The sequence below is a fragment of the Marmota marmota genome, unplaced genomic scaffold (assembly GCF_001458135.2).
Source record: "Marmota marmota marmota unplaced genomic scaffold, marMar, whole genome shotgun sequence".
Lineage (NCBI taxonomy): Eukaryota > Metazoa > Chordata > Mammalia > Rodentia > Sciuridae > Marmota > Marmota marmota.
In genome coordinates, this window is record NW_025999982.1 from 27,622,824 (window position 1) to 27,637,614 (window position 14,791).

General features: G+C 32.8%; 1 protein-coding gene across 1 annotated transcript in view; it reads right to left on the bottom strand.

The window, feature by feature from the left end:
* Positions 1–14,791, bottom strand: part of Eys (eyes shut homolog) — a 1,560,564-nt gene that overhangs the window by 1,121,870 nt on the left and 423,903 nt on the right. The window contains 1 exon segment of the mRNA XM_015487393.2: positions 10,240–10,259. Coding sequence (XP_015342879.1) covers positions 10,240–10,259 — 20 coding nt within the window.

The window sequence follows — 14,791 nt, forward strand, 5'->3', positions numbered from 1 at the left end:
TTTTTTTTTTTTTTTAAATATCTTGAATACTATTTGACATATTAACTCAATTTGACAATTGACTTTGTCTATTACCTAAAGCTTTATGCCCAGGACACATAAAATATTTAAGAATAAAGGGCTAGGGTTTTGGCTCAGCGTTAAAGCACTTGTGTAGCATGTGTGAAGTGCTAGGTTTGATCCTCAGCACCACATAAAAATAAATAAATAAAATAAAGGTATTGTATCCAACTACGAATAATTTAAAAAAATGAAAAATACAGAAACATGATCTTTTGAGAGACCATCAAAGCATAAAGATGCCAAAATATGAGTGCAATTTGCAATCAATAGTCTAGATGCTTGGAACCATTACTGTGTTAATCTGAAAGCCAACTGACAATGATAATGCAAGCACACCATGGACTAAAAGCCATATTTTTTTTTTCCATCAGGCATTTTCCAAAATGCTTTACAGAAAGCTAACCTATAGGTTCTTTTCTTATATTCAGTTATTTAACACATTAGTAAGCCCATATAGTTTTAGATCATTTATTGTTCAAAGGTATCTTAAATGTTTTATCATTTAGTTCAGTGGTTTTAAAATTTTGTTAATTTTAAGAAAAAAAAACTTTATAAAAACACCTTTTCCTAGGGTACCAAAAACATAAAGCAGTGTAATACAGAGCTGTAAATAAATAAAGCAGTATAATGCAGAGCTGCTCTGACTGAAATGGGAAAAGGAGCCCAGAGGCAGATCAGCTTATCTACTGCACCACCCTGATGACACCTTTATCTGCTTCCCCATTAGACCCAACCCACAGATTAAGAACCACAGATGCATCCATTTTATTTTATACTGAAGACTTGGAAATTAATTGTTCAAACTACTACAACTAGTTGATGGCAAAAGTAGAATTAGAATTCAAGTCCCTGATTTTCTCTCTAGTAATCTGCAACTTTAAAATGAATTTAAAATATCTGGTATGTATTTTCTGAAAAATTTGTTAACATGATCTTCCAATAGTTTATTTAGTTGTCCCTTGGTATCTGTGAGGAACTGATTTCCAGACCCCCACTGTATACAAATGTTTGTAGAGCTCCACTTATATAAAGCAGCATAGTATTTGCATATAACATTTTCTCCCATATACTTCATATCATTTCTACATTAACTATTACATTGTAAATGCTATGTAAATAGTTTCTATACTATATTTTTTGAGGGGGCAGTAATGATAAGAAAAAAATATCTCACATGTCCAGTATGGATGCAACCGTCAAAGGTCATTAGAAATTGTGGGAGGTAAGTGCACGATATTTCCACACTTGACTTCATTTGTGTGGAGTTAGGGTAGCACTTGCATGATGGCCAATTTAAGTTTTAGCTTTTGGAACTTTCTGGAATGTTTTATTTCCAAATGTTTTTGGCCCACAGAGCCAACTACACATTCGGTAGTCCTTTTAAAATGTGAATCTCATGTTCATGTATCTCAGTAGATCACAAAGTTGTGCTAGAGTTGACAACAATTTGATGTCATAACAGTAGGACTGACCAGTAGGCATTATACTCACCCTCATAGTAGAGATGACTATGGAGAAAGTCCTAATACTAACCTGAATTTACATAAACGTTTGCTTTAAAATGAAATATGAGGAATAAACAGAAATACACTGACAATAAATATTATTTTCAGGATAGATATTGAGTATATTCTTCCTGAGATTGATAAGGATGAAACAATCAAAATCATGGCTTTGTATGACACATGTAGTCATGAGATATTTGCAGCCCCAGGGTATAGATATATCAATGTGTCTATAAGTTTTTACAAAACTCATGTCTGGCATAGTGGCCCCAGAAAAAATGAGCATCTATGAAAGGAGAAAAGTAAGCTGTACTTTTTCACAGAAACAATGGAACCAATATCAACTAATATAATTCTGAATTTTTGTTTTTACATAGTTTTCATAATAGCATATTTCATCAGTTGATAAAGACAAATAAAACAATACATATAAGATAATGTGCAGATTTTAGACTGTATTTCAACCTGTTCAGACTATTTTATGTTCTGTGATTCTTTTGGTTCCTGGTAATAATTTATATTTATTAGGATTTTTTTAAATTCTCTAAGATTTCTAAGTTTCAACAGAGAACACTTATGTGCAAGTATATATATATATATGTGTGCACCAATAATATATATTATATATAAATTATGTAATTAGATAAGTTGTTACATATTGTTACAGAAACATTTAGCATATATGTGTATAGTATGCATTATAGTTTTATATACTATATATAATAACATATCAAGGGCTGGGGATGTGGCTCAAGGGTTAGCGCACTCGCCTGGCGAGTGCACACATAGTGCGGCCTGGGTTCAATCCTCAGTACCACATACAAACAAAGATGTTGTGTCTGCCGAAAACTAAAAAAAATAAATAAAAATATTAAAATTCTCTCTCTCTCCCTCTCTCTCTCTCTCTCTCTCTCTCTCTCTCTCTCTCTCTTTGTCTCTTAAAAAAAAACATATCAAACTAATTTACTCTGAATCTAAAGGTTACTATTACAGAGAGTAAAAGAAAAATCCTCAACAAATACCATGTGGATTTAACATTGCAGAGCTACTTCATATTTTTATTTTTTAAAATATAATTATTTCCTAGCAATCTGAAAAGGAATTTGGAGCACATCACAGTTGGAAAAGCATTCACTAGAGAGAAAGTAATCTAGGGCAGGAGGTGTAACTCAATGGTAGAATGTGTGCCTAGCATGCAGGAGGCCCTGGTTTCATATTCTCAGCACTGCCAAAAATATTTTTTAAATAAAATGAGAAAAGGATATAAACTGGCTTTTACCACCCACAATCTTAATAATTATTGAATGCTTTGCATATTTGTTGGTTATAATTCTTTGATATGAGGACTCTTTTGTTTTATGGTTAACATCATAATTTTATAAAGCTACCTTTATAGCAGCAATTAATAATGAATGAAAAGGTGATATAAGAGCCCAGCTGAGGGAAACCTAGGAGGTAGAAACAGGCAAGGAGTAGAACTGCTAAAAAAAAAATGTTTAGAAAAGAGTGTGAGCTACCACTTAAATATCCTTTCCATCATCTTCATGTTGAGGTGCCATGATCTTCCAATAATTCAAATAAGAAAATTTATTATTCTCAAAATTCAGTAATTCTCTACAACTTGACCTACAAGGTTGTTTGTCATTTTAAAATTTAATGTTATTGACTTAATCACTGCTCTTTTCTTTTCTTAGGATAATCAGACAACAGAGATATAGATAATTCTTCCTTCTGTATCTTCTTTATTCTTATTTATTTTTTAAGGAATGAAACTCTTGCTGTGCTTGCCTCCCTTGTAAATATTTGCTACACATGCTATACCACTTATGTTATTGACTTAATGTGAACAGAGATATGAATGAAACACCTAGAGTGGGTGTCAGTGTATTTAAAACTGGTCCAGAATACATATATGTGGAAGCTATGGAGAATCCCATCTAACTGGTCATAACTGATTTTAATTTTACATCCATAAATTTGTAATTGGTATTTTTTCTAATCTGTTCAATTCTAAAGATAACATATTTTATTGCTTTATTTTATGATTTCCTACATGAGCCAGGTGTTAACAGGGACAATCTGTCTATTGTGCTAAGTATTCCCACAAGCTGTCTAAAGCATTCACAGTGATTTGTTAATTCCCGATTAACAAAATTATGTTCTGAAATTATAGATGGGAACAAAATAAGTGCTTTAAAACTTATGGTTTTTCTTAGGAGAGCCACTGCAAAATTTTGGCTTTGTTTCCATTCCCTTAAAACAAATTATGAGGCAAATGTGTCTTTAGAAACATGGGAGAAATTATATGTCACACAATTAATATTTATACCATAAGAGATATTAGTCAGTGTCCTTTAATTAAATAAAATCAGTGGTAATTGTCATTGTCAATGATTGGAAGCAGAGCTTCTAAAGGCTAAATTTAATTCATTATTTAAAGTTTATAAATAGTTTTACAAACATTTTCTCTTAATCCTACTACACTAAATATTCATAATAAAAGGGTATTTCTAAGTAAATGAAGTAAGAGTAATCTATGATTATGTGAGATCTGTAGTTATCTTATAATTATGTATTATATAGTCATTTCCTTATAAATTAAGCTATAAGTTTTATCAATTATCTAAAAATTTCAGGACAAGAATGGTTTTCGAAGGATTTTTCACAGTATTTTCTTTTTTTTTTTTTTAAAGAGTCACAGTATTTTCTGAAATTTTTGTCAATGATTATTTTACTGATATTGATCCCAGTAACCTAATACAGATCTTCCTATACCTTCCTCTTTCACAATACATTCCAATACATTTAAATGTTTGCCTTTTGATCTTTTTTATTGGTTCTTTTTAGTTATGCATGACAATAGCATTCATCATTATAAATTCAAGGAATATAATTTGCTGTAATTCAGTCCTCAGTACTTCCCTTTTCCCTCCTCTCCTCCCTCCCTGTTTCCTCCCTCTACCCATCTTTCTGAGATATATATATATATATATATATCTAAATTAGTGCCCTGTGGATGTATATACAGGTGAGATTCACTGAGGTATATTAATATATACACATAGGAAAGTTAGGTCAGATTTACTCCACTGTTCTTCCCTTATCCCTTCCTTCCTTCCTCTGGTCAATTCCCCTCCTCTGCTCCACTGATTTTTTTCTAATTTTTTTTTTTTTTGCTGAGCAGGTGATTTTTATTTTCTTTTTTATATCTTTTCCACTATCTGGGCTTTCTGAAATGATTATAATACTTTGGGTATATCATGGAACACATTTATGTTAGGATTATAATGTACATTATTTTCAGCTAACCCAGAACAGTTTTTTTATTAGTTGTTCAAAACATTACAAAGCTCTTGACATATCATATTTCATACTTTAGATTCAAGTGGGTTATGAACTCCCATTTTTACCCCGTATACAGATTGCAGAAACACATCAGTTACACATCCACGTTTTTACATACTGCCATACTAGTGTCTGTTGTATTCTGCTGCCCTTCCTATCCTCTACTATTCCCCTCCCCCCTCCCATCTTCTCTCCCTACCCCATCTACTGTAATTCATTTCTCTCTCTTGTTTTTTTTCCCTTCCCCTCACTTCCTTTTATATGTAATTTTGTATAACAATGAGGGTCTTCTTCCATTTCCATGCAATTTCCCTTCTCTCTTGATGAAATTCCTCGCTGCCTACCCCTTGGCTTTTTCCCCTCCTCTCCCCTTCCCTTCCCCTCTCCTCTCCTCTCCTTTCCTTCTTTCTATCTTTCTCCTCATTTTGGATTAGCTTCCTCAAATCAGAAAAAAAACATTATACCTTTGACTTTCAGGGTCTAGCTTTTTTCCTCCTACTTTCAGGACAGACAAGTTTTGATTCTCAATTTCAAACTAAAAATCTGAACCTGTCCCCAAGCCCCACCCCTTTTTTAAATGGCTTCATTAGTTTTAATTTAATTTTCATTTTGTTCTAATTAGTTATATATGACAGTAGAATACATTTTGACACATTTTACACAAATGGAGAACAAATTCTCCTTCCTCTGGCTGAACATGGTGCAAAGTTATACTTGTAGTGTAATCATACGTGTATATCACAAAATAAATCCATGCCTTCTTCCATTTGACATTTTTCAACTATTGATTTTAGATTCCTTTAAATGAAAGTGTCCCAAAGTAATATTTTGGTGTTTGCCAATGATGTTTTATGAATTTGTTGTTAAAAATGGTCAATTATTCCAAGAAATTTGGGTATAAGTAAATGAAATCTTGTTATGATGTTATTTTAGTAAACAGGAATAATAATTGAGCAATTAATTATCTCCTTAATATTTACAATTTATAAATGAGTCATGCATTATATGACATTCCAGTCTTCAGTTAATACATGTATGACATGCCAAATTTAACCTATTATACTTCAAGCCATGCAAAATTATGCACATGCAATTATTTATAAAAAGCAACTCTGTTACTGGTTTATGTATATTCTATAGTATATTTTCTACAATTCATTTAGAATGTTATCCTTCCACTTACAAAAATGTTAACTTTAAAATAGCCCTAAGTCCTTCAGGAGGTATTCCTGAAGAAATTTGTCTCCTGGGAGATGACAGATCCATGTGTCATTGCCCTGAAGACCTATTGGACAGAATATGGAGATAAGACACAGAAACTGGTGATATTTTCCTGGTTGTAGGCCCAGGTTTATGTGTGTGCTTGTGTTTTAGTTTCTAACAACAACAATGACGATAACAACAAAATTAAAAGGTAAAAAGAGATTCAAGTAACAAAAACCTTACAGAATAAGGATATAAGAAAAACATAGTTTTGTACAGTTGTATGATATATTTGTCTTTTAGACCAAGTGTTACTGTTAAAGAGTAAAAGTTAAAAAAAGTTACAAACTCTATCAAGTAAGAACAAGAGGCAAGGTATAGTTCAATAGTATAGCACTTGCCTATTTTATACATATGAATCATTTTTTAACCTTTATACTGCATTTTTTGTAGCTTTCCTGCATTTGGGCACACAAATACTTACTATTTTGTTACTGTTGCCTCAACTATTCAGTATAGTAATATGTTCTTCATGTTTGTAAGGAGTAATAGGATATACCATACAGCCTGGGTGTATAGTAACCAATGCCATCTAAGTTTATGTAAATATGTTTTATGATGCATGCACAATACTAAAATTGCTTAATGATGCATTCTCAGAATGTGTTCCCATCATTGAGTAACACATGACTCTGTGTGTTTTTGTATAAATTCATATCTGTATCTGTATCGCTGTTTAAAAATGCTCAACAGCCATTCTATTCATCCTTTGGACACATCTGCAAGCTGGAATTGGTAGGTATTACAAAAAATGAATGCCTTTTCAGTACAGTGGTGTAAGTACAAAAGGAATTCATAAGACATTTTTATGTATTCTATTCATTTCATTAAAGTATTTGTCACATCATTTGTTACATCATTAACTCTCTCCCAATTCTCAATTTACTAATATGCATTTACTGTGAGCTTGAGTTGGTATTCACCATCGGATTCATGCCAATAAGCTAATGGGCAATTTATCTTTTATATGTAAAACTGGGCTAAGAACTGGTGTATTGGGAAGATATATTTTTGAAGGGATCTTTTCTGCACTGGTATGCTAATAATTCGTTGCAGTTCATGCATTGTTGCTATTATTTTATCATTCCTTGAGGATTCTAAAACTCATCAAACCATAGTTTCTAGTCTTTAGTAAAGTCATCAAAAGCATAAACACAATGTAGCTTTCATTTCTCCTAACAAGTTTCCAACTAAGAAATTATAATGGTGATATTCTGGTTTTGGGTGTTATTTCCTGTAATCTCCTTTCCCCTTATTTTTCACATTTACTCATTAATATTAATATGTACTAATTTGTTTCTTTGATTGCTAATACTTAGTTCTCTTTTTTCTTTTCCCAGGTTAACTGGCAGCTAAATATTGATTGCCTAAATGGGATACCTATACTTAATGGTATATGGGATAATTTGAGAAATACCAGATAATTTTATTTTAAAGTTTAGTTCCTTATAAATAACCTAAATTGTATTACAAAAATAGTATAAATGCATTTTGAATATATTAATTAAGGACAAATTTATTTTAGTAAAAACTTAGTTAATTTATTTGGTATTATAATTTGTATCAGGAAGAAAAGCTAAAAATTGTGGGATCTTGGCCCTCCGATTATCACTACTTCTTGGCTTTCTATTACTATGCCATGGCTATTTGAATAATGCTTCTTATATAGTTTAAAATATTCACAATTGTGTGATGAAAGGAATGCATATCAGTGTGTGTGTGTGTGTGTGTGTGTGTGTGTGTGTAATTCTGAGTCCACTCTACAGACAATGGTGTTTGGGGGCAGATTTTTTTTTTCCTCTAGGCTAGGAAAGCTAGTGTTCAAATGAATACATTTCAAAGATGATTACTACATGTAATCCAGTTACCTTTAAGTCTAATTACCAAATGCTTTTTTAATTCACACAATGTTAAGTAAAAAAAATGGAATTGATTAGTGAAACGGCTAAATATTTTAGAGCCATCCTTTGATTATTTGTGACCCCAGTGGAGTGAGCCTTTGGCCATAGGGTTGATACTTAAATACTTCTCCCTTTGTTCAGGAAGTTCTTATTCCTGTGATTCTGAGTCCGGTGGCTGGAATTTGGTCAGCATTGCCTCATGTGAAACTTTCCAGCAAGTTATTCTGAGACTGCCAAAGAAAAAACAGCAACAGAATTGACATAACATATATCAGCATAATAGCATAGATGGCCTGCAGCTTGTTTTAGTCATACTCTGATAGTGAAGTAGTCGGGGAAGAAGGCAATTCACATGTATTTCCATTTCTAGCTATGGATACCTACTAATTCAAAGATAATGATTTCTGTGATCAGATTTCAGTTTCATTTTCCATATCTTTAAGTTCTATTCTTGTTAATTTTGTCAGATGATTGCACATTTTCTTTTATTGCACTATGTCATTGAATGTTCATGATTTATAGTAAACACATAAAATATCACTAGGAACAAAATATTACCTTAGAAAACCAAAACATGTTTTTCAAAAGCTCTTATGTATAATTATAACATATGCTATAATATGCCCCTTTTCATTAGATAAGCTATGAAGAACACACTGCTTACCTTTAGGACAAAGGGATCAATATTTTCTGTGAAAAGTTGAGGAAGTATTGTTTATTAACTATATTTTACAAAGCATTATATGTAGTAAATTATAAATGAAGAATTTGTTTTATCATCACTACTATGACAGATTAATAAATGCAGACTTTTCAAGCAATTTGAATATAATACCTATCTCATTTGGGGTTTAAACTTGAAAAAAATTCCTTAGTGATTTTTCAAAATAAGACACTCAAAAACATTATACATTTATGTAAATTAAAAATTGAATTTTTATTTCTACTATTTATTTGGAAATAATTGCTAATTGTAAGGTATCTCTTCTTTCTCCCCCCAAAATCTTTTTTTTAAAGAGAGAGAGAGAGAGAATTTTTTTAATATTTATTTTTCAGTTTTCAGTGGATACAACATCTTTATTTTATTTTATGTGGTGCTGAGGATAGAACCCAGCTCCCTGCGCATGCCAGGCGAGCACATTACCACTTGAGCCACATCCCCAGACCCTCCCTCCAAAATATTAAAATTTATTTTCATGATCATATAGTTATTCAGTATTCTTGATTCAATATTCTTTATTCTTCAACAGAGAATTTTTTAAAATTAAATTAATTTGTTAGAAATTTTAAAGCTATGTTATTAATATAGTTGTTAGTTTAAATTGTTCTATGGTAAATATATTTGCTTTTATTTTCTGTCCAATGAGATTATTTATACATATTATTTTCTTGAACATTTATTTATTTATTTATTTATTTATTTTTAGTTTGTTAGAGAAAATGTTGGAATATTTTCTATCACCGTAGCTGGCTGCAGCAAATAATTCACTGAAACATAGCTTTATTCTTTGCTCTTCAGTGGACGCAAATAAATGCAAAATTGGTCTTTGCCTTTAAGAAACAAAGGCAGGGAAATTTTATATTAATAATAGTAATAACAGTTGAACTCACAGAAATGGATTCTGCATAAAATCATTTATGCCCATGATCAGGGGTTACAAATAAATTGTATAAAATCACATAATATCAATGAATAAAAATTCTATAGTAATAAAAATTCATATAGTCTGTTAAAAAACCCACATATTTGCTGAATATATATGTTCCATATTATAGGTGTTTAAGATACTTCAGTGAAGAAACAGACAAAATAGTTCTGTTTGAACATTTGCCTAAAAATTACTATAATTTTCATATAGAAATATAGTGGTATTGATCATAGAAATATATAAAAATTCCAGTTATTTATATAAGGCTTTTAATGCAATATGTTCCACATGATACAACTAATTTAAGGAAAGACATTGTTGTATTGTAATTGGCTGATTCTTCAGCAGAAATTGAAGAATCATACAAATGGAAACCATTCAAATTTTGTTCTTGAGAGTAAGTGAAGAAAGCAAATTTATGAAACAAAACAAACCTCCAAAGGCAAATTTTCTAAGTCTAAATTACTCATGAGTACCCACGTTTTTGATATTTTATATTAAAGATACCATAACTGTTTTTCACATTTATATGACTACCAGTCCTCTTACAAGTATTTTAACAAGTCATTCAGATTTTATTTGCTTCTTGATTGCTGTTTTTTTTCACTTTTTAGCAAACTTTTGTAAAATGTTTTTAGATATAGCTAACAATATAAATCATTACTAAAAATAAAACACATTATATATTACAATGTATGGACTGAGAAGGAGTTTGTGGCTTGGAATATGTTGCTGAAAGTTTTTACACTTTAAAAATGGCACTTGCTTGTAAAGAAAGGGATGAAACTGGAGAACATCATACTAATTGAAATGGCCAGACTTAGAAAGTCAGGGTCCAGTGTTTTCTCTCTCATTCAGTAGCAAAAATGGGTGGTGGGGCATATTCCATGAAAATAGAAGGAAGATCAGTGAAGTAGAGGAAGGAAATAGTTGGGGAGGGAGAAGGCACAGGAAAAGAATAGAACTGCTGAATAAAATTGACCAAATTCTGCATGTACACACATGAATATACCTCAGTGAATTCCACCCTTATTTATAGTTATAAAGCACCAGTTTTTTTAAAAAGTAAATAAATGGAAGACCAGTAGAGCAGAGGAAGGGGAATGAGGTGGTGTGGGGGAATGTGGGGGGGGGGAGGTTGGGTAATACTAGGGACTGAAATGGAGCAAATTGTATTCCATGCATGTATGGCTATGTCAAAATGAACTCCACTATTATGCATAACTGCAATGCACTGGTAAAAACATTTTTAAAAACTTAGGTTTTTTTTTTTTTCTAAGAAATGTTTGATATTCCAATGTAAAGAGATGACATGGTTGCTCTTTTAAAACAAATACCTAACACAACATGGCTTCCTTCAGGTAGTTTTAAAAGAGAATGTGTTTCCTTTTTCTGCTTGCAAAACTGCTTCCTTGCAGTACTTGGTCCATTACCCCCCTTTATCTCCATCCTTAGAGTTAACAGTGTATTATGGTTACCTTAGTCTCACTTTGGTGCCTTCATCTGTCAGGTCTCTCCTCTTCCCTCTCATAAGAACGCTTATGATTATAGTAAGGGCATACCAGGATAATCTGTTCAGAGATTTATTTTAATCACCTGTTCCAAGTCCCTGTTACCACATAAAGGAAAGATTTATGGCTTCTGACCTGAATATTTTTAGGGACCATTATTCAGTATGTGCTTTGTCCATCTGGCTATTCTCTGACATTCTATACACAAAACAGTCTTTTCGTTAGCACATCAAAAAAGCCATAGTTTTCAAATTTAAAGCCATTGAATCTTCAAATTTCATTTTAATTATTATATTAAATTTCTTTTGCTTTTCCTGGATATTTATTTCTAAATTAACTACCACTACCTAACTACCTTGCTGTTATATTTAGCATTAATCAATCATGGCATCTATATGATTAGCATGTGTCTCTGACCATACTCATTCTTACTTAATGGCAGCCAGGGATGCTTTTCTAAACATCAAATATGGCCAATGTGATTCTGCAACCTGTATAATCAGAAAAATGAGAAATTATACCCCATTTGATTCAAATGTATGATATGTCAAGATCATTGTACTGTCATGTATAACTAATAAAAAAAAATTAAAATCAAATATAGCTATGCAGTTCAGCTTCTATAGAGACTCTTCTTACTTTAATCATGCATGGAACTAATTCTAAAGTCTATTTTTTTCTAACAAACTGTTCATTCTAGTCTAGTCTGAAATCTAATCCCTATTTTCTATTTTACCACTCAGCTTCATACCATTTAGTAAACCATAGGCTCCAACTACGCTAAAAATTACCACTGTTTCATACCTTGTACTGGAGAATTAATTCTAGTTTTATGTTTGAGGAGTCATTGTTTATCCTTCAAGGATGCAGAGATATTTTCATGATAATTTTAGTTTTTCTGCAATAAAGAAGAAATGGTGGTACCCTTGGTTCATATTTCTTTTCTGGTTAAGTCATGTGGCCTTAACTTAAAAATTACCACTCTATCTCCTCAACATAATTTGTATATCTGGGAAGTCCTGCTTTGAGCTCATCTTTAGACTCTCAGAGTGTAGACCTTGCAGGAAGAAGGCACATCACAAATGTGATTATGGCAATTAAATGAATGAGGCCACCAGAAGGAAGTGGGGCCATTTAATGCCTCACTTTGAAATAATACAGCTCAGGAGCTTTCCCTCCCTGAGATTTCTACCATATTCTACATCAGGTTACTCTTCAAAGTAATCGTTGAACATGAAATTAACTTCTATTTATGATTTTTTTAAACAAATACAAATTTTACTCTTTATTCCTTACAGAGACAATAAAATACATATAGATATATAAATGTATATATATCTATATGTGAAACATACACTTGACCCAAAGTTTACTTTAATAGAATTTTTAAAATTACTAAATGAAACATTTGTATATAAATTTCATGCTGCCTTTCCAAGTATCCTGGGCCTTGAAAATTTAAATTGCATACTATAATATAAATAAAGAAACTAAAGGATGAAAAATTATTATTTCAAAATACTTATACTAATAAAATTGATTATACTTTTAACATTTATTTACCTTGGTAGTATCATTAGCCTATTAAAGAAAAAAAAAGCATGTTTGCAAATTTCTCTGATTTTAAAATCTTTGAGTCCTCATTCAAAGATGTCTTTCTCAAATAAATCTCTCTTTTTGAATTAGTATTATCACAACGAGAGAGGGTCTGATTATTCTTCATAGAATCTCAAAGCAGTATTAATTTTCCAGAAAATAAAATAAAAATCACATTACCAAAGCTACTTAATTTGGTTTCCCAATTCTTCTGGCCAAATGTTGAGTTGTTTAGTCAGGGTTTTGTCTCTATTGTTAGAGTGCAGCTGTGGTGTGCTGTTCAGATCCCACTACCACTCCTCTCAGTCTATCTAAGTCCCAACTGTGGGGAGAGTAGGCAGCCAAATAAATCATAGCTGAGTCCTTTCCTAGTATTTGTCTTTACCTGAAGGGAGCTTCCTTACGCAGTTTATGCTATATCTCCAACCTCTGGCCCACATCCAATTATTGCTTTATGAAGAGATACAAAGACCAAGCCCTTTTGGCCTCCATTCAAGGCATGTCTGATGAGGTACCCCAGCCCAAGCACCATCTGTGGAATCGCCTAAAGTCTCTTAACAACCATGCTGCAGTTTAAATCATCTCTCTGCACATTTCTATTCCATTTACTCCCTCACAGACATGGTTCTGAGAGTATTTCACAATAAACTCCACTTGAAAAAAAAATCTCATACTTTATAAAGTTTTTTTGGGAATTATCATAAAAAAATTATCACCAGTAGTATCCTCAGAAGTAGACAGTAAAATGATGTTTGGAATCTGCTTGTCTGCTAGTCATCTGTGTAAGAAAACTCTCCCTGTAGTTGTAGGTAGAATAAGCATGGTCCAGAAAATGGGGCAGTGGTTTAACTATTAAAACATAACAACACCTGGGAATGTTACACCATTTCATACTGAAGATGGAGAGTAGACTGGAAAATGTAATATGGGAGGTATTAAAACAACTAAAGATATATTTCCATAGCTGGAGAATTTTAAAAACTGAGGAGCAGGCCAAGGATTTGCCTATAAGCAGAACTGAAATATTTTAGAACCCTCTAGTGGTTAACCTCCCCTATTGTTTGAAGACGACTCAGAACTTCTGACTTGAAAGATAGTATGCAACTTCCCTGCTCTAGAATTTAACACCACCTAAGTAGGGGCTTCACGATTATGACAAGACTTCAAGCTCAAGTCTTCCTTCACACAGAGGTCACTGAACTGTCTTGTATTTAAAGAGGCAGTAAAAGGTTTAAACAACTCTTCCAAAGATCTCATAGAATCTTGAATTGGCATTGCTCAGGTGGTGGCCCTTTCTGTTATCTTTAACCTCCGAGTCTTCTAGTAGGTAAGATATCTATACATTGTGCAATAATTATGTCACGTATAATTTATCTTTAGCTTTAGTAAAGCTAGACCATTGTATAAGAATGCAGTACCTGAGAGAACAGGACCAGCGGCCCGCCAGCGTGGTAGACACATCGCCCCGGTTGGGGGAGGGGCAGAGATGCCGCCCGCATCTGCAAGGTAGGCGGACCTGCGACCGACTGGCAGAACAGGCCCATCGGCCCACGGAGGGGCAGAGCCGCTGCCCTGCAAGGTAGGCGGACCTGCTACCTACCGGCAGACCAGGCCCAGCAGCCTGCCAGCATGGTAGGCATATTGCCCCAATTGGAGGAGGGGCAGAGCCACTGCCCGCACCTGCGAGGGAGACTTTGCAACTATACAAGAGCAATATAAATATATAGGGGGAAAATTCAATAACACAACAGTTTCACCAAGCAGAAAGAAACGCGAGCAGTATGAAAAGACAAGGAAAGAAAGGACCACAAGCAATGCACGTCAACTCAACGTTAGAAGAGGTAATATCTGCAGCAGATGGAATGTCAGATAAAGAATTCAGGATATACATGCTTCAGATGATCTGGAGTATCAAGGAAGACATTAGACAGCAAAATCAGACAATGAAAGATCACTTC